General features: G+C 39.8%; 2 protein-coding genes and 1 long non-coding RNA gene across 7 annotated transcripts in view; 2 read left to right on the plus strand and 1 right to left on the minus strand.

Annotated features, from left to right (window-relative positions):
• LOC124295035 overlaps positions 1-3,263 on the minus strand; it is a 49,801-nt gene extending 46,538 nt beyond the window's left edge. The window contains exon 1 of the long non-coding RNA XR_006904935.1: positions 3,081-3,263. This is a non-coding gene — a long non-coding RNA (uncharacterized LOC124295035). The remainder of the gene's footprint in view (positions 1-3,080) is intronic.
• Positions 1-17,368, plus strand: part of LOC107218891 (fibroblast growth factor receptor homolog 1) — a 55,028-nt gene extending 37,660 nt beyond the window's left edge. For 2 of the 3 annotated variants that reach the window (XM_046743091.1, XM_015656925.2), the window contains exons 3-11: positions 9,468-9,827; positions 9,911-10,288; positions 10,518-10,696; positions 12,166-12,298; positions 12,377-12,871; positions 14,094-14,592; positions 15,049-15,189; positions 15,325-15,430; positions 15,505-17,368. In XM_046743091.1, coding sequence (XP_046599047.1) covers positions 9,468-9,827; positions 9,911-10,288; positions 10,518-10,696; positions 12,166-12,298; positions 12,377-12,871; positions 14,094-14,592; positions 15,049-15,189; positions 15,325-15,430; positions 15,505-15,612 — 2,399 coding nt within the window. In that variant the 3' untranslated portion in view covers positions 15,613-17,368. Of the gene's footprint in view, positions 1-9,467; positions 9,828-9,910; positions 10,289-10,517; positions 10,697-11,631; positions 11,799-12,165; positions 12,299-12,376; positions 12,872-14,093; positions 14,593-15,048; positions 15,190-15,324; positions 15,431-15,504 lie in introns of all 3 variants that reach the window. The other variant, XM_015656926.2, reaches the window with a different exon arrangement.
• Positions 17,369-18,270: 902 nt separating this feature from the next.
• On the plus strand, positions 18,271-20,908 carry LOC107218883 (polycomb group RING finger protein 3). Of its 3 annotated transcripts, none has more exons than XM_046743095.1 (5): positions 18,271-18,490; positions 18,710-19,009; positions 19,083-19,228; positions 19,392-19,535; positions 19,667-20,908. In XM_046743095.1, the coding sequence occupies exons 2-5, from the start codon at positions 18,733-18,735 to the stop codon at positions 19,790-19,792; spliced, it is 693 nt and encodes a 230-aa protein (XP_046599051.1). In that variant the 5' UTR covers positions 18,271-18,490; positions 18,710-18,732; the 3' UTR covers positions 19,793-20,908. The 3 variants fall into 3 exon arrangements, with proteins under 3 accessions (XP_046599051.1, XP_015512400.1, XP_015512399.1); XM_015656914.2 differs by having other exon boundaries at positions 18,271-18,478; XM_015656913.2 differs by having other exon boundaries at positions 18,271-18,473.
• The last annotated feature ends 1,937 nt before the right edge of the window (positions 20,909-22,845 follow it).

Here is a 22,845-nt window from a genome sequence, read left to right on the forward strand (position 1 = left end):
TAAAAAGTGCCTTTATATTGTTGAGAAAACATCAGAGCAGAGAGGTTGTCTTATTTGAGGATGAATTAACGCTCGCAAAACCATGGCAAACATTTACCAGCCGTAGGTTATACCGATGTTTGATCTTGTCATTACCCCACTCAAAAATACCTAACGACCCGCTTTACTCTTTTTCTCTCTCTTTCTTTCTTTCAGATTTTTCCACTGGTTTTATTGTTGAGAGTAATTTCACGAACCAACACAACTAACGTCATTACGGGAAAAAATCCGGTTCGGTATAGAGGATAATTGGTCTAGATTCTATACAAACCTTTTTTTTTCCCCCTTATCCTCGGCATCTCTTGTGGCGCTTTGCTCTTAAAATCGACGAAACTTGTCGAGTGTACAAAAAGTAAAAAAAAAAAACAACACCAATAATAACGCGTACAATACAAGTAATAATTTCCGAACCAAACTTCGGGTACTTGACCTAATGGAGTATTTTTAAATTAAGGTGTCAGTGAAAAGTTGAAGAGTTTTAACGCGCAGACAAAAATAAAAGATATCTGCCGACTGTGCTGTATATCTACTCATTTCGAGAAAATGACATGGGGGGAAAAAAAACGAAAGGAGAAGACGGCGAGAGAAAAAAAAAGAAAAAAGAATCAGTCATGGGCAACGAATAAACGAGGGAGGGAAAAAATGACTAATCCTTATAAATACACTCGAAAGATTCATGGGCGGGATAAAAAGAAATGAAAAAATTCATCGCCTACTAGAAGCGGTTGGGCAAATCGATTGACGACGGTTGAGCTCAATTAGATACACGGCATACACGCATGTAGGTACATACCTACATATAAACCACAACTGTCATTAAGGTCACAAATTGAGCGCACGGATAAAAAGTTTGGGACCGATCGGTCGATACGCATTATGTTAATTGCCCGTCATCATTCATACACGGGCCAAATGCGTTCCGTGATTAATTATGCGTATTAAAGTGTTATAATTACAGCGTCTAGACTACCGGAATTGGCTGTCCAGCCCTTCGATATCGCGTTAAGTGCAGGTGGCGAGAATCCCGAGTTCATAGATTATATTATAGTACATTTAATAGCCCGCAATGCCTGTAAGTAAATAAGTCGAGGAATTCTCTTATCCCGCGTCGAGATAGAATTTCGATTGGAAAAAAATGCTTCGGACTTTTATTTCATCCGTTTTATAACCACGCTGCAGGAATCTGAACCCGTATAAGAAAATAGTTCGGTCTTTTGCGTTCCGAAAAATACCGAAGTAGGGAAAAAAAGGGTAAGAGAAATATTACCGTCGCAAATTTCTAGCTTCTGCAGTCCCTACGAACATATCTGTTCGCCAGATGTGTCTCTCGGTCCGTGAACCACCCATCGTTAAGGCTCTTTCGAAACAATAAAACCCGGATGGACTAAGGGACCGAGATAACCGTACAGAATTGTCGAGTATTGCCCACTTGAAACGGTCAAGGATGTGAAAATAGTACTTACGGCTAAGCATCGAGCGAATAACAACAGATTTCAACGGCATGGAGTTGAGGAAATGCCGGATCGATTGTTTTTGCTTAAAAATTGTTATTCTTTAGTTACAGATCTGTAACTGACAAAAAAAAAAAAACCACATCAAACTATCGCTTACTTAGGTTTCACAAAAATCGAAATCAAGGTGGAAAGCGAACATCGCGGAGCAAGCGAGCAAGTAATACGAACATATTATTCGATGTCACCTCCTTCTCTCTGTCAAACCGTCGAAATCGCACCCTGCCATTTCTTTCATTGTCCAATTGGTGTAGGTATTAGCTGCTATTATGCTGTTGAATGCATTGAATAGACAAAAGATTGCAGCGACTCTCATCCTGTAATCCTCATCTCATCCTGTCAACTGGGAATTATAAGGTAGATGCGTGACGAGTCGAAGGAGAAGCCGGGTACGATACGTTGTATGCATACACCTCCGACTCGAATGTGACTCGAGGTATTATCGCTTCACGTACGATTGTGAAACCAACACCGAGGCGATTTGTCGCAAAGTACATTGTGAATTGTCATACCGTTCGTACGTTAGTTCGTTAGCTAGAGTGATATATAATGGCCAGCATGGTCGTCCGTGCAGGCATTCAATGACCCGCGTGGCAATTGAACAATTGAGCCAATCATAGTAATACTATACGAGTAGTATAGTAGTATTTTCGTACTCTCGATATGTTTCTTTCAATCAAATATACCGTCCATGCATTTCACACGTATTCTATATGCATACATGCTTTCATTGCCAGATTATTACCGAATGCAGCGCGTATAACGAGACACTGCATACAGCTAATTGTAATTCAATTTAAGAGAAGACGATCGCATCGTCATTTGTAACGGACGATACAATGTTCGGTACTGTGGTAAATTTGTCACTAAAAAAAAAAAAAAAAACGAAAAAAAAGAAAACTACTTCGGTGAAGATGAAAAGAGAAAAGTAGCAGCGGAAGAAGAGAAAGAAAGAAATAAAAAGGCAAAGCCGAGGAATTCAATTCAGTATTCAAATTTGAATGAAATTCATTCGGAAGACTGCAGAGAACTGCGCTTCGCGGTTGGCATTAATTATATGCCGGTAATGAGCTGGATAAAAGAGAAATAATATATAATATGAAACACGTTCGAAGAACATCGCGTTAGCATAGCGCGATAGCAAACTGGCATCATTCCCAAATTTAATCACACGATAAGATAAAAAAGAAATAAAGCGCACACGAAAAAGAAGAAGAAGCAGAAAACGGACGAGAAAAAATATCACATCCATGAATCGTCGGCCGATTAAATCGGCGATGAGGAATCAGATAATGAGAAGAAGAGAAGAAGAAAAGTAAACACACAAAAAAAAAAAAAAAAAAACTGCACGATATTACAAGAAAAACACATCGAATGAAAACCGTCTCACCGCAACGTCTCAATCTTCGTGTCTGGCCGCGTCTCGTCTCGTCCGATGTAGGTAAAAGGCGCTCTCGCGTACGATTTAATTACAGGTACACGTGTATACAGGCATTTAATTTGTATGTAAGAGAGGCGTTAGTCCGTTACCTGAGACCCGAGTGATCCGAGAGGGTGTTGCGGGCGTCTCTGGTCCGTCTGTATCTAGGAGGCAGAGATCGCGGCCTAATTCGTTGGGCGCCTGGCTCTGGCGATGATGGTCGAGTTCGACGACGGCTGTGTGCCGCCTCTGCGGTGCTGAAAAAGAAAAAGGAATTTTAATTAGATTGTCAAGCCGGCGTTATCGCTTCGGCGACGTTAAACCAACTATCCGTATAAAATTTTCTGTGCTGCCGCGAGTTTATGTTACAGTACGAGGTGTCGAGAGCTGAACTGCGGTTCCGTTTCGGTCTCCATAAATCTTATTCCACGCTGAGGGGTGAAAAACAATGAGAAATGCAAGAGAAAAGATATTTAGACCGATAGAGACACAAAGGGCGCAAAGTAGCGAGTGGTAATCGGGGCGGTGAAGCTTCCTCCGTTCCCTCAATCGCATCCCTCGGGGTGGTGTCGAGTTACTTTCTCTCCCACGTGGTGGTTCTAATCCCCCCTCGACGCGATGCAGGCATATAGCTTATGGTATTATAGGAGAGGGAGGGGGGGAGGGGGGGGGGGATCTCTCGACAGATCAAACGATATCTTTACTCTGAAGTGGAGCCCATTCAACCGTAGAGACATTTATAATTCTATAAAAGAAGAAACTTAATCTTCTTCTCCTCCTCCTCCTCCTCCTCCTCCTCCTACTTTTCCTCATCTTCCTCCCTTTCCTCTTGCACCCTGTGCGGCGAGTCAAGAAAAGAAGAAGAAGAAGAAGAAGTTGTCTAGTCTAACTGATCTGAGGTCCGGACCTCTGGACGTTAGTTTTTCGTATATCGGACGTCTTTCCGAAGGCGCGGCGGAAAATTACGAGCATCGTTTAACTTTTGCCTGTATGCCGTGTGTATGCGGCTTAGTAGTCGCTAGTCGGCGTCTTTTCACCAAAAGGAAAAAGCTGTAGAGATAGAAGGATAGAAATAGCGAGAGCGAGAGAGAGAGAGAGAGAGAGAGAGAGAGAGAGAGAGAGAGAGAGAGAGAGAGAGAGAGAGAGAGAGAGAGAGAGAGAGAGAGAGAGAGAGAGAGAGAGAGAGAGAGAGACGGAGAGAAAGAAAGACGAGGCGTTTTCCAAATTTCTTTTGATCGTCCAACTGGCAATGCGTATACATATATTATATGTATATATAAACGAGTCGTTAAATGACACCTTTGACCTGAAGAGTCGGCGATAGTCAATGATCAATTTTCCTCAAAGGAACTAATACGATCAGATCTACAAGCTAGCTTGATATCTAATTCTGCTTTTTTCAAAACCCCACATACACACATCTCAGAATTAATCAATCCGATCGCCGACGGCGTAGATTAGAGATCAATGACGATGACGATGTAACGCAACCAGCATCAAACTCAAGTTGTGATCAGTTCGAATTTGTGTTGAGTAATATATCCGAGTTCTTCGAGACTTCTCTTTTTCATTTCGGATTCCGACAGCTGTCAAACACAATGTGTAAGAAATAAAATAAAATTAACATGAAAATAGAAATGAAAAACCGACAGGTGCACGTACCGACAAGCACTGTTTCACTGCAAAGACTATCAGCTCCGCAGGTTGAAATATGAATATCAGGTGTGCGTATCGGGGATGCAATTAAAAAGGCATAAATCACACGGGTGTCGTTAGGGTGTCCCGTGAATGTAGCGTAGACTCGACGGTCGGTCGGTTCGAGTCAGAGGCAGAGACCGCCTCCTCCTTTTTATCTCACCAAAGTGGATAGATACTATTTCGAGTCGCGAGGCAGGGATCGCAGGCCTTGGATTTCTAGCTCCTGTTTCAGACTTCTAATGAGACATCGGCGGCGGTGCAGCGGCAGCAACGCGTTTCTAATACCTACCTAAGTAGCCGCAGGCTCGGTGCTGCTTCGGCTGGCTTCGTTTTAATCTTCTCCATTATCGTGTACGTGGGTGTGTGTGTGTGTGTGTGTGTGTCTCTGCGCGCGTTGCTTATTATTTCATCTTATATCCTCGTCCATTCTAATTTCTCTCAATTTCTGATACCAGAGTTCGTGCTGCGAGAAGTTACGTACTCGTGATGAATTACGTCGCAGGTTACGGATATTTATGATGTATTTTTGATTCCGATCACGATCGGCGATAAAACTTTATACATAGGTGCATGTAATGTTATACATACATACGTATATACCCATATACATACGAAAATTCGACGTACCGCCGCAAAAACTCTCCAATTAATTTACGGCGAGCGCGTGCCACATCGAATAACCTCTGCTCTATATATAGACTATGGGGTGTTCGTAAGCTTGCGAGGAAAGCGAGCTGCTTCTATGTACCTAAGCTTGAAAAAAATTTCTAGTTACCGAACAGATTTTTTTCGTCACGTGTTGACAAAACGAAAAAACATGATCGTAAAAAAAAAAAAAACAGAGAGAAGAGAAAATTAAAAATCATTTTGACTCGTCAAGGGAAAAGTTCGATTAGAAATAGTTCGGTACTCATGTGTCAGTCCTCGAGGAAGAACGAGTGATGTAAAGAAAAAAAAAAAAAAAAATTATAAAAATGAAACGATAAAACAAAACAGTCATAATGCACGTTATATAATAGGATTATACGTATGAGAAAAACCGTGGACGTAGGTACTAAACTGTGTTTCACGCTTGTCACTTTTCGTTAACGTTCAATTACACTCAGTTTCACGAATTCATTAATCTGATGGTTGACTGGAATTCTCCGCTAAGCGTTGGACACGTTAATTCGTGATTTTTTACTTCAATTTTAACCGATTATTTACCCCCCTCCCCCCTTTCTTTCCAGTCTCTTCGTCTAATTCTCTTTCTTATATTCTTCGTTGTATGTCAGGGCGAACGATTGTTATTGTACGAATCCCCTAAAGCACAACGATCCAGTTCGTATTACCAAACATCGTGAATTCCTGAACAATTTATACGAGACAGTTAGTTGCACAGTGAAGCCGAACGCGGGACGAGCCATTAGGCCAGAGAAACCATTAGCCGGGTTCGAGGTTTTAGGCTTGTGAGAATCTGGCGAGCAGCTTTTCATCGCAACGTGTAACGACACATCATGTTACCCGGTCTCACCCCGTTGTTTATTTCCACAAGTCAATGGCTGACTCGAACCTCCGTGTATAACCTGGGCGCTTTCAGGGTGCGTCAATCATTTCGTGTGTGCATATACATATATTAGGCACACGTTTCGCCCCCGACAATCGGACGTCGGTACGAAGCGACCCGTCACATCATCCCCCGTTTAAAACGTTGTATTTCAACCATCTCGCCAAAGTCACCCCGCAAGAATTACGCGTCGGCGCAGTTTACGCAATACCCACGTCGTCGGAGGTTTTCTTCGTGGTTGCAATACACACCGTAATATGTATTTATAAACGGCATTAGGCCGTCGTAACGTTCATTTGACAAGGAGCTTTCAATTGAACCCTGTGTTACGTGTGCTCAATGGACGATTCACGCGTGGATTTACACTCATCAACTCGGTTCGCATATATAGGGGCGCGAATTTGACCCGTTATTGCCCGATGGCCATTCAATTGGTAATAATAATCAGTTACTTAAGCGAGGGTATACCGAGTTGTCGCAGTTGCGGACAATATCGCGGTTATAGTTCAAATTAGTTTAAACTATTTCATCCCCGGCGCGCGTAACGAATTCCACGAGACCAGTAAATTCGAATCTTGTTCGGATCTCGATGAAACCAATTATCGCGGAAGAGCTTTTTCTCCGGGCTAATGCTACCATCGGAATTGAAAATTTTCCAAATTGTAATCGGTAAGTGGCCGTTGGCGTCGGTCTTCCTCGAGGATGGACGTCGGGACGTCGCCGTGTGACGTCACTGGCCATGTGGCCGACGCCAGGCGCCAGGAATAGCGTAACACCGATAGGCCACGTCCAGCCACGAGCCAAGAGACGACGAGTCCTGCGATTGGCCCGGAGATGGAGTTTGACTTTCTTCTCTAATTCCGCAATACGATCATTCGACGTTATAAAAAGTCAAGTATACATACATATATGTATACGTACACGTGAATCGTGGAATGGCGAAGTTCCAGATGCGAGACAGATGACGGAAATCGGTGGAAAAGCTGGAGTAAACAGCTGGTATAGGAATATACGCGGTGGGGATAACAAACTGTTCGATATCCGGTGGAGCTGGTGGATTATGGAACAATGCGCGACTTGCGCGAGGCAACTTCTGGACCAAAGTGGATCAGCGTCTCCCTACTCGGGGTTAGTCCAGAGCAAGCGACGCGAGTCGAGAGGATGTTTGGAGACAAACCAGCTCCAGAAATAATACTGCGATGTAGCGTAGAAACAGCGATTTTCGCGACTCGACGATCCGCGCGAGGAGAGTTCGGAAGGTTTTGGTAAAAAAGCGACGAGAATAATATTCCCCGTAAGTCTTTCAGCGACGCGTGAACTTGAATTATTATTAAAAAATGCTGGATGGCGTCCGTTTTTCACACGTTTCATCCGACTTCCCTTCGCTGCAAGCTGACGTTTCCTCGTCGTTTCCGGGGACCAAGGCTTTATTTATAAAGAGAGAGCCGACGTGGCGTGGGAGAGAAGAGATTCGTAAAGACGTTGATACTCGATAATTCATTTAAAATCGGCGCCGCCGGAAACCGTGGGCGCGCGAGTCTGGAACTGCACGTTTTAAAAAAATGCATCGCTGCGCCGTTGCAGCCTAAAAGTAGAAGGAGAAAGATTCTCAAACGTCGGATCGATTTACGTCACGATCCTTGCTGCGCGGTAAGGCTTACCATTATAGAGATTATAGATTGAAATCGCCCCGCGACACTTCCGCGTGAATGACTCTTACAAATTTTCAGCTTGTTATAGTAGGTATACTTCGTTGGGTATATGGACCAAAAAGAACCCTGGATGCAGGTGCGGCGAAACGAGAATGGACGGGATGACTTTCAGGCACATAAATTTTCTACAAATAAAAGGAAAGAGTAAATAAATAACGACCAGATAAAACAAAAAAGAATATACCGTGCAGTTTATGTATACCTATATGGTGGACTGGTCACTTTATTGGTTTAGTTGACGAGCTAAAAGAAATTCAGTTTACATAACGCAGGGTGCAGTGTGCTATATAGCACTGCAAGAAAATCAAACAAATTAACCAACTCTGGTTACTCAATGGGCGTAAAAGTCATTCCGATTTTTGGAACAAGACTCGAAGCGAACTTCGAATTGCGTATACATGTGTCTAAGAGAATTTTGTTCAAAGATCGCCCCACGCAACTTTGTTACAAGGAACAAATTGAAGAATCATAAAAAAGGAACGTCCAAAGCCATTAATTTCGCAAGACAAGCCTGATTCCGCAACGTATTGTGCAAAATAAAAATAAAAAGTACCTCCATAGTTCTTTCTGCCAGCAAATCTCTCTCCGGCGTTACTCTGGCTTTCGTGGGGAGATAAACCCGAGTTGTAATTGTGCATCGGTTAATGGCACCTCGGGGCCGCCTATGTTTAGCCAGAATGCATTCTGCATGGGTATGCATGCGAATATGCGGCGAATCTCGGATGAGGCTTGAGTAGGGGGGAAAGTTACAGGACAGCATCGCGTTTCAGTTCTGGCCATGATCCAGGATCGTCGCATCGTCAACCCGGGCTCGAGTCCCTCGTCACCTCATGAATGAACAAAACGGCACCGTGTCTATCGCTTGGACAGGGTGGTTGCTGTGCGGCTATTGTGCGTTTCTTCTCGGTTTCGTTGCACAGACTGCGATACGTGTGTGATACGGATCATCGCGTCGTCGTGCCAAAAACGGCCGGAAAAATCGACATGAATAATTACATCGCGTATGACAATCTAAATAGCCCGGGACGATGCAATGAAACGGTTGTTAAAATTCTGCTCGCGGATGTATAAAGAACGCGGCACTGTAATTTATTTGCGCAGTAAATCCATCGGGCAGACCGCATCGTAATTATACGTTGCGGGACGAATTCTAAATTCGAAATAATCCCGCGTCCTCACTCTGCATTATTTTGTTATACGATGATAATATAATTATCAACAATCTCGTACATCCCGGTGTATAAAGTCATTATATATAGCCCATGGGGTTGAGGTATCAATTTTCTCCGCATACGTCGCAGTGGGCGAAAATTTAAAATCTGCGTCACCGAAATACCTTCGGTGTAAATCTTTTTTGCTCGAAACACGTGATTAATTCACCCACTTTTCAGTCGCTATTTTAAAAGCGCAGCGGATGATTCGCGCGGGCTGTAAAAAGCTGAGGCGTCTCAAGCCAGCGGCGCAGCCGTCACGGAAATACGATTAATTCGATGAAGGAAGAGAATTTTCTCGAAACCGTTTCACACCTCGCTTTGTTTCAGATTTGATAAACCCCGACGTTGTGATAAACGTTGGAGAAAAGCTGCGTATCCGATGTCAACCGCAACCCGATTCGCAAACATTTTGGTACAAAAACGACGTACATTTCCAATCGTCGGTACCGAAAATACGGGTAATGAGCGAGTGGATAAGATTCAAGGCAGTCCAGGTGGAGGACACCGGAATATACGGCTGCAAAGTTGCGACGAAAAACGTGATAGAGTGGAAAAACGTCTCGATAACGGTTGTCGAGCCGCCCGTTGAAGAGCAGAGAGACGAACCGTTCAACCCCGAAAACGCGGCCCTTGAAGCGCGGCGACCGGAGGAGGAAACGAACGAGCTAGAGAACGAGGCCAGAAAACGTGAGTTAAAAACTCCTGGAGCCTGGCGTGAAATTTTTGCAACCCTTTTATAATTTTCTCCGTCGTAATCCTTCGATTTTCAGGCATGCCGGTGTCGCGTTCGCTGCACATGGACGCCGACCCCGACAGCGACAAGGCGGACGAAACCGAGGTCGGGATGCACAACACGACGGCGGAACTGAGTCCACCTTATTTCCCGAAGATCGACACGATGCACAAGGTGATTGCCAAGCCGGCGGGAAACACGCTCAAACTACGATGTCCGGGGAGCGGGAATCCCATGCCGAACATAACTTGGCTGAAGAACAATCAGGAGCCGGAAAGGTCGCTCGGGATCGTTAAGATACGGGGCTGGACCCTGAACATAGAAGACGTCGTCCCCGAGGACGGCGGAAACTACACTTGCATCCTGTGCAACTCCCTGGGTTGCACAAATTACACGTTTAAGGTCGACATTATAGGTGAGCATCAAGGTGATACCAGTAGTAGTAGTAGTAGTAGTAGTAGTAGTAATAGTGACGATAATGATTCATTGGCGATGTCAGTATCACTGTTTCTTGCTTCCCCCTCGCAATTCCTCGACGTGTATCCACGTCGCAATGCGACCACGTGCCACCGTGTAAACACCATGCAACGGTGGATACAGCCAAACCTGAGTAACGAATAAAGATGTCTAACGAAATAATTCAGAGAGATTCCCGCACAAGCCGTACATCAACCTGGGATACCCAAAGAACGTCACGGCACAGTTGGGATCCTCGGTTCAATTCAAATGTTCTATCGTATCAGACCTGGAGCCTAACATACAGTGGCTAAAGGTCTATGGGAGTCCCGAAGAGGACAGAGAGCCCAATGGAACTCAGATCGAGGTACATCGCAATATCACATGTGGACCCTCTCGTCCGTAAACCTACCCTCTCGATTGGACGCAAAAAAAAAATAAATAAATAATAGATAAATACAATAAACAAATAACTTATCTCTTGTTCCCTAACCTATCGCCAATTTATACAGACGGGCAACGTTTCATGGGCTAATCATGGTGGCTGGATATTATATGTATACATGTAACACGCACATTGAACAGAAGAGAGACGATCATCAACTGCTCTGGTGGTTGGAGGTGAAGGAAAAATTTACTCAACACATTAATGTTTATCCTGCATTCATTGTATTTGGCCAATGCCAAGGTCTTGGTTCTGTGACTCTAACTCAAAAACCGCTTCATGTTTCAGGCTCAATTGTATATTTTCTTTTATTTTTCTATTCTTTTCAGCCTATGAATGAGTTTCATTCTGAATTCAAGGTGTTGGTTGTTGTAATATACACGTGGTGAATGGCTATTAAAAAAATATATATATGTACATGTATATGTAAATTCTTCATGATACAAATCATATCATGCTGCGAAAATGTGTAGGCTGTCAAACGGAACTGGATAAAGTGACGGAGGAAAAATTTTGGAAAATATAATAATTGAGCAAATTTCGACCTGATATGATTTCTAGGTGGATAATGTATAGTTCTATCCTTGTAATCACTTGACTTTAACCGAACGAACGCGAGCCCATGATTTGCCGATGAGATTCCAATTAGTAGTGAATAAGTAGAGCGACATCTTTCGCTCGGTGTATAATTGTTACCTCTTCCTGTTTGGAAGGATCCGAATTGGAATCGAAAGGTGAAATATGCTCCGTTCGTTTTGATACTGTCCAATGTTATACAACATCTTTTAATCCTCATATACCCGCGGTAACAAACACATGTCTCTAAATACGGTGGTTGGGCTTATTCTCATACGCAGAACGCTTAATTCATCGACCGATCCTGACGGTGGCGCCTCAGAATAGGACAGTACTAGTAGGAACCAACACTACATTGAACTGCCGAGTCCTCTCCGACGCTCATTCCCACGTGCAATGGTTCTACGGGTTTCATAACACCCTCGACACCACCAACAAAAGTCTCGAGGTTAATAACGATAATAAATGATGTCTTCGTGTCGCGGATGAAGCGATGCCTTGTATGCCTTGTAATTGTGCGCCGACAGCTTGTTCGATGCATGCGGAATAAGTTCAGCAGCTCTGACAACAAATACTCGATTACTCGTTAGAGACCAATGTGTGAGAATTTCTGTCCCGCTCTATGCTCCGCACTCACGATCAGACGCTTTTAACCGATCTTTCTCGCTTCCTTATTTTCCTCTCTCGCTTCTTCAAACTCTACAGAAAAGTGTACGTCAAATTCTCTCCTATCGCTTTACGTGTGGTTCTGTCGAACGAATGACTCGGAGGCGACGGATCGATCGATCCCTAATCGGCACGGTTTATGATATCAGGTTGGCGACACGAGTAAGCCGGACGTTTTGGAATTGGCGAACGTAACGAGCGAACACGAAGGCTGGTATACCTGCATAGCAGCGAACAATCTGGGCGTCACATTCAGCAGCGCTTATCTCCGAGTTGTGGAATGTGAGTAGAGGGGAAAAACAGGCGCAAGCAATATTTCCCCGAATAATTATCTCTCAAATAATGCATCTTCCCGCACAGCTCTTGAAGAGGAGAACCGGGTTCCGCTAACAGCTCGGCCTCAATCGGTCCTGGTGAACGCGTTGGCGGGTATTTTGTGCACATCCTTTCTCTTCGGGATAATAATCGTTGTCAGTATATTCCGACGACTGAAGCGAGAGAAGATGAAGAAAATACTGGCGATAGAAACGGCCCGAGCTGCTGTGGTGACGCAGTGGACGAAAAAGGTGATCGTGGAGAAACAGCATCTGGCCAACGCCCAGAACGTTCAGGAGCCGCTCCTAATGCCGGTCGTTAAAATCGAGAAGCAAAAATCCACCGCCACGGCCGAAGACAACTCAGGAGGAAGTATTTCCGAGTACGAATTACCGATGGACAGTGCCTGGGAACTTTCTCGGGATCACTTGGCGCTCGGAAACACCCTCGGCGAAGGAGCATTCGGAAAAGTTGTTCGCGCCCAGTCGAACTCCCTTAAACCCGGAATACCGAGCGTCGTTGCTGTCAAAATGCTCAAGGGTACACGCCCAGAATTACAATAATTCATTGATCGATTAATGTACTAGTATAAAAAGTAAAAACAATCCTCTCGTGCTTTTTGCTTTTTTATGAAAAAAAAAAAAAAAAACATCACTTACGTACTGTTCAATTCGTTGGAATGATTCAATTTTCTTTGCGATGTGAGGAAATTATTATTTACAGCAATTAAATGGTATTCTAATTTACACTTGCCTCAAATAAGAAAATTTATTTGAACCTGTATCTCGATTTATTTATTATTATTGTTATTATTTTAAATGTATAAAAAAGGAACAAAAGAAATGCATGTGTACGTATATAGGATTTAGAATTGTACTAGGATAAATAAATACATATTTTCATTTCGGCGATAATTTTCGACTACGCAAATACGTTGAATCAAATGAGTTGTTATTGCTCGAATCTAGTTATTGTGCGGAAATTTTTTCGGTCCAGGTAAATAATAATTGTTACTTAACGTTTACGCGATTTGATAAATCTCGTTGAATTCATAAGTAAAAATAAAAATTCCATTTTTCTATTATCATTGAACTTGATATTAAAATACAAAACTTCAGTGAGATTGCACAATTTTATTTGAAACATTTCTCAAATTCTTTAACGTTGTAAAATAAATTATGCAAGAATGGAAAGAATAATATCAATTCAATACTTATTGAACGACAACAGCAGCAGCAGCAGTATTATTGGAATAGATATAAGATTTTTAGAGAATATAAAAAAAAATCAGCAATCTAGTAATACTTGAATGCAGTTCCTACGGTAAAAAAAAAAAAAAAAAAAAAAAAACAATCTCTTATCCCTCTTATCGAACCCTCCGATGGAAATTGCGCAATCAGCGCATGCGCATTGATCAATCGCAATACACTTATCAAATTTTTTTTTCCTTTTTTATTACAACCACGACCAATCCAAATCGGCCGAATTATCTCCGACGACATTACAGCTGTTCATTTGATTCGACGTGTATGAAATTTGATGACTCACGAGTAAAAATATGTATTAATGTTTATATCAAGTAAAAAACGAAACCAATAAATCCAAATTATTTGTGGCAAGTACAGTTACGAATGGATTGAAAGTAGAACGATTCGAGGCGGCTAGAAACTTGAAACCGTATATACGTAAGCTATCGGACGAAGCATATCCGGAAAGCCAGGAATGAATAACTAACGATATTGGTGCAATTTTATTTCTACAGAGGGTCACACGGACGCAGAGATGATGGACCTTGTGTCGGAAATGGAAATGATGAAGGTAATCGGAAAGCACGTTAACATAATAAACCTGCTGGGCGCTTGCACTCAAGGCGGTCCGCTTTACGTCGTGGTCGAATTCGCGCCTCACGGAAACCTCCGGGACTTCCTGCGGGAGCACAGACCGTCTTCCGGTTACGAGCCGACGATAGGCCAGGAGACGAAGCAGCGAAAAACGCTGACGCAAAAGGACCTCGTCTCCTTCGCGTACCAGGTAGCCAGGGGCATGGAATACCTGGCGAGCAGACGCTGCATCCACAGAGATTTGGCCGCCAGGAACGTCCTCGTGAGCGACGAGTACGTGCTCAAGATAGCCGACTTTGGACTCGCCCGCGACATCCACTGCCACGATTACTACAGGAAAACTACAGACGGAAGGCTTCCGGTTAAGTGGATGGCACCCGAGGCCCTCTTTCACAGGCTTTACACCACTCAGTCCGACGTGTAAGTTCGCGCGCGTTTCAGAATTACGTGCAACTAGTAGAGGGCTGAAAGAATCGTGCAATTTCTTGAGAATTTATACCCGAAATAGTTATTTAATTAGGCTGCTGGTTGTTTTGTACAAACGATGTAGATCGAGTTTCGTTTGTGGGGGCGACGTTGAAATTCCGAATTTGAAAAGTTCCGAAAGCGCCGAATTCCAAATTATTTCATGGCGAAACTTGAAGTAAAGAAATCAAATTTTTACCAAGTAGCAAAGTTTCGAATGGTCCGAAACATGTACCATGTAACTTTGGTATAAAATAAATCTCTGACGAAACTCTAATTGGTTATCAAGATATAAACTCTTAGAATTGGGCCACTTTCGACATTCTGCGCTCGTTTACGTCTCCTTAAGATGATTTTAATCGTCAAAAGTGTTCTAATTTTCTAATCCAAAAATAATTCTCCCGTTATTAGATGGTCGTACGGAATTCTGTTGTGGGAAATAATGACTCTGGGCGGTACGCCCTACCCGTCCGTTCCCTCGGTTGAGAAATTGTTTCAGCTATTGAGATCTGGACACAGGATGGAAAAGCCGCCGTGTTGTTCTATCGAGATGTAAGTTGGGAAAAAAATTTTCCATTTTTTTTTTTAAATACATGTTCTTAATTTCATACCGACTTTCCTTCTTGTCCTTCTTATTCGTGTGCCGTGTCGGTCAACCCTCACCCTGATCTTTCTTCGATTCCAAAGATACATGCTCATGCGGGATTGCTGGAGTTACCAACCAAACGAACGACCGATGTTCGGTGAGCTGGTCGAAGACCTTGACAGGATATTGACGATAACCGCTAACGAGGTGAGTGAATCGCAATAAATAATCCGATAATGATTGACGAAAATGATGACAACGAGTTTTCTCAAATTTTACAGGAATACTTGGACCTCGGTCTACCGCAGCTAGACACGCCGCCATCCAGCCAGGAGTCGAGCGAAGCCGAGGAAGACGACGATGACGAGAAGTTTCCGTACTTGTTGTGAATAACGGGGCCGAATGAGAAAATAAGGTGACAATTGTTGTTTTACTCATGAATTTTCGAGGGATAATCAAGACGTCGGAACTCTTGGTTCGGTAGAAATGAAAATGACGGAAAAGGAATCGTACAATCGATACGAGATGAGAAGATAATTTTGAGAATAATGAACTAACAAACTGACAAAGTATAATACACGTAATAGTGAAAAATCACGTGTAATATAAAGTGTTTGTTACACCGAAGGACAAAAGTGAAAGAGGAAAAAAGGCGATTCAAGTTTTTGTAAGTGGAAGGAGGTAAATTACGTCGGGATATTTGTACAACCGAACGTCGACTGATACATAGAGAACACGCCAAATGATACAAATCAGTATTGACAAAAACATAAATAGATAAATAAATAAATGAATGAATAAATAAATAAACAAAAAATAAAGATAAATACGTAACGCATATTTTTTTTAGACTTTTAAGAAACTGTTGAAAAACGAAAAAAGGAAGAAAAAAAATAATTAATCCACCGCATTGTAAGCCTGGTGGTGCCTGATGTTTCGAGGTGCTAATCGTGCAAGGTATAAATCACGCGTTATATACTTTTTACGTATTTATGTAATAATATAATAATGTGCGATGACTAAGTGCCTTTTAATTGTTACCAATTCAGTAAAATTGAAATTACAATAATCGATCGAGCAATTGATTGATTATTAATTTCATCGAGAAGTGTACTAAAATGTAAGAATAAATAATCATAATAATAATAATAAACATGTATTTTTATAATTGATTTATATACATGTATGTATTATATATCTATAATAAACGTGCTCGTTCAACTCGTTGACAATTCATTATTATTGTTACAATTATTATTATCACACTTTGGAAAAGGCTCAAAATCTTGACAAACTATATCATTATTTCATGTATTATCGAATGAAAACAACAAAAAAAAAATTGAGAAACGAATTGCAATGGGTACGATATTGTGTTTGTTACTAGTCAATTTATAAATTTCAACATTTTGTACGATAGATTTTTCTTTTTTCTAAGATTTATAATATGTAACATTTCTACGTTTTTAGTTGTTTTTTTTTTATCATAGATTTAATGCAAACTTGTAAAAACTACCGAAGAAAAAAAGAAGAGAAAATAATCACAAGTATATTACATTTCGTTCACATGTACGAACGTTAGGTACGAACCTTGCTGAAAATTTGTATGAGCTCGAAAATAAGATAGAACTGCAGCGACAGAGAGAACGTCACGTTTTATTTTTTTTGTATTAATACGGATATTTCTGTTAATATCGTTTGAAACAGTGGATACATTTATCCTCAATATCTCTCTTGAAGGTATACGAATACCTCAAAGTATTTACGAAGCATTCAACATACGTGTATAGATAACAGTTTATAAAAATTATAGTAGATAATAAATAGCATTAGATAATTTATTATTTGTAAATTCATCGTATGTATTTCATTTTGTCCGTTTTGTATTATGCGAAATCAGTTATTGAACATCATGAATGAAACACAAAAGGTACACATCATTGAATATAAAACGCCGTTACGCGAATGAATAGTTCAAGAACGAATTACCCTATCTTATAACTGTGTATTCATGGTTGTTAACAATGGAAAGAAACAAGAAATTAAAAGAAAAAGAAAAATGAAAAAAAAATGAATAAAACTTGTAAAAAGTACATTTAAACACATTCACATCTAGGTTTACGCCGTAACGGAGTAAAAATAGTTTAGACAAGAAGAATAAAAAATAAAATAAAGTGTAAATAGGACCGAATTGTTTATTATTTCTATAAAGTGAAGAAAGAAAAAAATGGAAAATTTTTTTAATCAGTGCCTAAATAATCACAGCGATTGCCACATTTTTACCTGCAAACATGTATCGTATATTTGTATATTCGGTGTAACTGAAGTGTAACGAGTTTCAACTCTCCAATAAATGAAAATATGTGTACCCAACATTAATACTTGTATGACAATCTCTAATTTCCCACCTTCCTGTAAGTTAAAATTTAGCTCGAGTTCGTTCGATTGATTGGCAAAAAAAGGATTGCAGTAAGTATTTCGAAAGAGAATTTAGCGGAATAAAAAATGAAATATTTTATTTCGTCCATTTCTCTGACTTTCTCTTCCAGAGAAATACAGAGGAAGGACTTTCAAGAAAACGAAAACAATCGATACAAATGATTCTGAAATATATTGTAACGAACTAGGCGTTGCACAATAAGTAAAACAAGTTCGTCAGCTTATGAAGCGAAGAAACAGGCAACAAAATTAAAAGATGAGGAAAAATGCTTTAATGGCAATGCGTGTTTACAGTTCAAAGTCTGAAACAGGACTGTTTTTATAATAGTGTTGGTTGACGAAGCAACCTTATTCATTTTCTGACACATGAAAGCCTGTATACATCTTTTGTCTACGATGACTACTAGATCGGAAAAGGGAGACAAAACGGCTTATTTCACCATTTGTGAGAATATTAATGTAAAAAACTAGAATGACCGGTATGTTAGGGAAAAAAATTTGAAATTTGTAAATGGAACGCTTTGCGCGCCGTGAAGATTAAACCAATTAAACGGTCGCAGGAGAAACAGATGCGAGTAGATTAGTACGAGAAAAGAGCGCTGAGAGGGCGGTTAAGTCAATACGTTTTGTTGTCATCAGCCACATTTACAATAAGTTGTTTTTACCAAATTTTTATTACAAATGTTATTTTATTCTATATATAAGGTGACGAATAATACCATGAAAATATATCAATCGTAATAAAAAATGTTTCCGCGTTGTTTGTTGGTGATGCATACTAGTGAGAGCCGTGAAAGTTTATAGGCCAAAAGTAAGGTTAGAAATATGGTAACCCACTTTTTACAACGAAACACAGGCAATTGTCAAAAGTATAATTTTAGTATGGGTATGAATTTAGGATGAAACTTATGCCCAAAGGAATATTCGGATTGTTCGAAACGTGCTTACCGCTATTATAAATGAAAATGAGAATATTATTCGGGGAACGTTTTACTCGTGGTATTCGGATGGAAATTCACACCGTATTGAATAGAGTTATTTTCGCAGGTGATAACGTGAATTCCGAATAAATGGTGCTCACCGGTGCCATGGAGAGGCGAATAAAGCTGAAAACATTAAACAGTCACATAACGTGCAAGATATGCCGCGGCTACCTTATAGATGCTACAACAGTGACGGAGTGCCTCCACACATTTTGTAAAAGCTGCCTAGTCAAACACCTCGAGGAGAAACACACCTGCCCGACATGCCAAATAGTTATACACCAGTCACATCCCCTTCAGTATATTAGCTTTGACAGAACCATGCAGGATATCGTCTACAAACTTGTCCCCGATCTCCAGGAGAGTGAGTAGTTCACCTGCTTGTATTTTGCCAATTATAACGACAATCGTTAACCAGCGACTCGCTTTTATTTCAGACGAAATCAAGAGAGAGAGAGAATTCTATAGAGCCCGAGGATTGCCTTGTCCTAAGGATGTTTTACCAAACGCCGCCGAAATGGAAGAGGAAAAACAATCTGGCGACACTCATGCCGAGTCTGATTACCACCGAGCCGACGAACAGGTGAATAAAAAATTTTTACTTTTCGTTCGATATTGAGAAGCTTTGTTGCAAAGATACAGTGACTAATAGAAACAATTTTTCGTTTCGAGAAACATGGCGTGTTTCAGATACGTTTCTTCTTTCGTCAGACGTTATAACAGGACGGGTGTTTTTCTCTTCACAGGTTAACGTGTGCTTGGAGTGCATGAACACAAGTTTAAAAACGTTGAAACGAAGATTTATAAGGTGTTCGGCACAGGCGACTATTACACACTTGAAAAAATTTATTGCCAAAAAAGTCCTCAACGGTATGGAGAAATATCGCGATGTAAGTAAAGAAAAAAAAACTGGATATCTTAAATGGAAAATGCAGAGGAAAAGAAAATACTGAGAGTTTTAAGGCGTAGCTTCGACGAGCCGATACTCCTTGTTACAAAATAATCTGTTGTTTGATTTCAGATCGATATTCTATGCAACAATGAGCTCCTGGGAAAGGATCATACGTTAAAATTTGTCTACGTAACAAGATGGAGGTTTCGAGACCCACCTCTAAGGCTCCAATACAGGCCTCGTATAGACATATAATCTAAGCTCTTTCTCTCAGTGTATAGAAACAAGCTGTAACGTCAACCAGCTTCAAATGGAACTCTAACATATTTTCATCCAATCTATCAATCTACCGCCTTGCTATACAAGCCTATATATTCGAGATATGCAGCTTTTATTTATCAAATATCACGTTAGATTTCAGGCTGAGAATTTTGCACCAGCTCAATGATAAAAGAAAAGAAAAATGAAACGTATATAAATGTGTATGGTATAAAAATTCATATATACGTATGTATATAGATATAATTATTTTCATGAGTAAAAGATGAATATATTTTATGATTAGCAAATTTATGGAGGAAAAGAATAACGAAAACCCGATTATTACGACATAAAGCACAGTAACATAAAAGAATTTTAAACTGGACGAAAGAACCACACACGCTTGCATATTTTATACATATTATTTCGAAATTTTTATCATTACTTATTTTTATTTTATCCTTATCATGACTCGCGTTAAGGTATTAACTCTAGAATTTACCTCTGTCTAACTTTCGCCCAAAAGTCAACTATAAATCCAACAATTTTCATTTCGTGGAACAAAAAATTTTCTAAACAACTGAAGCAAGCGGTAAATATAAAAATATTCAGGAACAAAGAAACGTATTATCAATCCTGTTAATTAAGGTCAAATCAAGTTTTCTTCATCAGCTTTTAATAAATCAACTGTTCTTTCCAACGAATAAAACTTTGTACCAGTTTTATGAGTTCTGAAATTTCAAATATAACGTAAATACGCGTATACTTTGAATTGTACATCTAGTTGAGAATATTTTGGAATCATTGTGAAGCAGGTTTTTGTTTTCTTCAATATGAGATGGATTTCATATGTTTCGAATCGATAATACTGTACAGTATATAATTTAATTTCTACGGATCTATCTTTAGGTTTATCGTTTATATTTATCGATAAGAGAAAAATTTTAATTTTTTTTTTCCATCTCAGCCAGCACTAATTCCAGACCAAAATCTATTGAAAAAAAAAAGTAGAAACGCATTATCGTCACCACGATTGTATCATAGAACGTTTAAGTTCATCGTACATACTATATGTGTTTTAATATTTTCTTTAACCAATAATAATAAAAATATCAACATGAATCTTCGTTATTTTCATATGTAATATTTGAACAAAGAAATAATAATATTAACATTTAGTTAACTTTAATTAAAAATGTAAATGTGGCTGGTACAGAAGGCGTCGTAGTTTTCAAACATTTAAATACGTAGATACGTTACACATATACAATATAGACAAGTATTTTTAAATGGGAATCAGAAACACATACATACATATAACAATGCCCATCTAAATTTATATTTTTCAAATTGTCGACGTCAATATACCGTGGGCTATTGTATAGTATATGTAGATGTTACAAAATGTAATACCTAAGAGTGCATTGCATAGAGTGAATTTTAATTACGTGTTTTCTATACCTGGACAATTTTTCTCTCAGTACTTACTTCTTCGCAATAATTTGTTATTTTTTTTTTCGTTTTTGTTTGCATAGTAACACCGTAACGTAGTTTTCCATTCAAGATATGAAATATATACCTGAATGTATATAGAATATTTTTTGACAGAACTCTGGAATTATCCATTGCTTTAAATAGACTAATCGTTGCGATAATTCGACTAGCGTAAATCTTGGACGTTGTGACTTTTTACCTTTGTATATTTATGCGCTGTATGTAATGTGGTTCACTATTCTATACTTCATTCGACATTCAAGTTACCTCGAGAGCGGTTTATATTACCTTTAAAAAGCATGCGTCGATAATTATAACGGCATATGTCAAAAGTCGCATTCCTAAAAATAATCAAGATTTAATTCGAGTGAATTATAGAACGTGTGATTGCTGCTTGTATTTAGATCAACTTGATAAGTTTTAGATGATCATGTAAAAGGAAAAGGAAGAAAAAACGAGTGTGATTGTACATATTGTTAGGATATAATTATAAGCAACTTTGCTAAGTAGTGGTATACTCGATTGTACTAATGCTTAAATACGTTGTACACACGTGTATATGTATTATCATAAATTATTGAAATAAATATGTTTTGTACAGTATAATTTGTTATTCAACAAACGGTCGTATTTCCCGTACACATATATACGTATTATACATAGATCATTTACTTCTCCGCACTTATACATCCCTAATTGAATACGCGACGATATATTTTCGGTGTTTTTTTTCTCTCAGATTAATAATCTTGTAACTTTTTCTCCGACAGTGTTACAGCTTTTTACAAACTAGTAAACACATTGGCCGTTGTTCGTCCGTAAATTTCATTTTAAGGAATTTCATCCTCTCACGTAGGAGAAAGGTTGAAGCAGAAAGAAAACCAAAAAAAAAAAAAAACTAGACTTTCGCGATTGTGCACAACACATGTATAATACGACTTCACCGTGGTAAATTTTTTCTAATGTTAGATATACATGGTGTATAGCATACGTATACTTAAAACAAGTTCAAGCAGTTCCAGCTGTGAGAATTATTCAGGTGAAAATTTTTACCCACAGAAATTAATTACCTACAATAACAATACATTGTCTAAGTTACACGTAAAAAAACGCAGGCGGAATAATTTATCGCAGTGGTCGCGGATAGAATTAACACGCGATTAATGATCATCGTGTGAACACGTCTTAATGAGCATCATAAGAAATTCGGTGAAGTTCGATATTGCGAGTATAGAATCTGGATTCATTCGTCTCACTTTCTCTCCTCTATAACGTAATACCGGCAGGCGGTTACTAAATACTCCATGTATAACTGAAAATAAATTCTGTTACTTATTGCATCATGTACACCACGATGTACACGCACTGCAGGAGAGTGCGTGTGTTGCAAATCCCAAGAATATCATATCGTTACAACAAAAATCACGTAGAGTAGGCTTTTAAAAAGCGATCAGTGTAAGTAAGTAAGTAAGTAAGTATGTATGTATGTATGTATGTATGTATGTATGTACGTGCATCAATGAGGCAGAGAAAACAGGAAATTGTATACCGTT

The sequence above is a fragment of the Neodiprion lecontei genome, chromosome 6 (assembly GCF_021901455.1).
Source record: "Neodiprion lecontei isolate iyNeoLeco1 chromosome 6, iyNeoLeco1.1, whole genome shotgun sequence".
NCBI classification, from domain to species: Eukaryota; Metazoa; Arthropoda; class Insecta; order Hymenoptera; family Diprionidae; genus Neodiprion; species Neodiprion lecontei.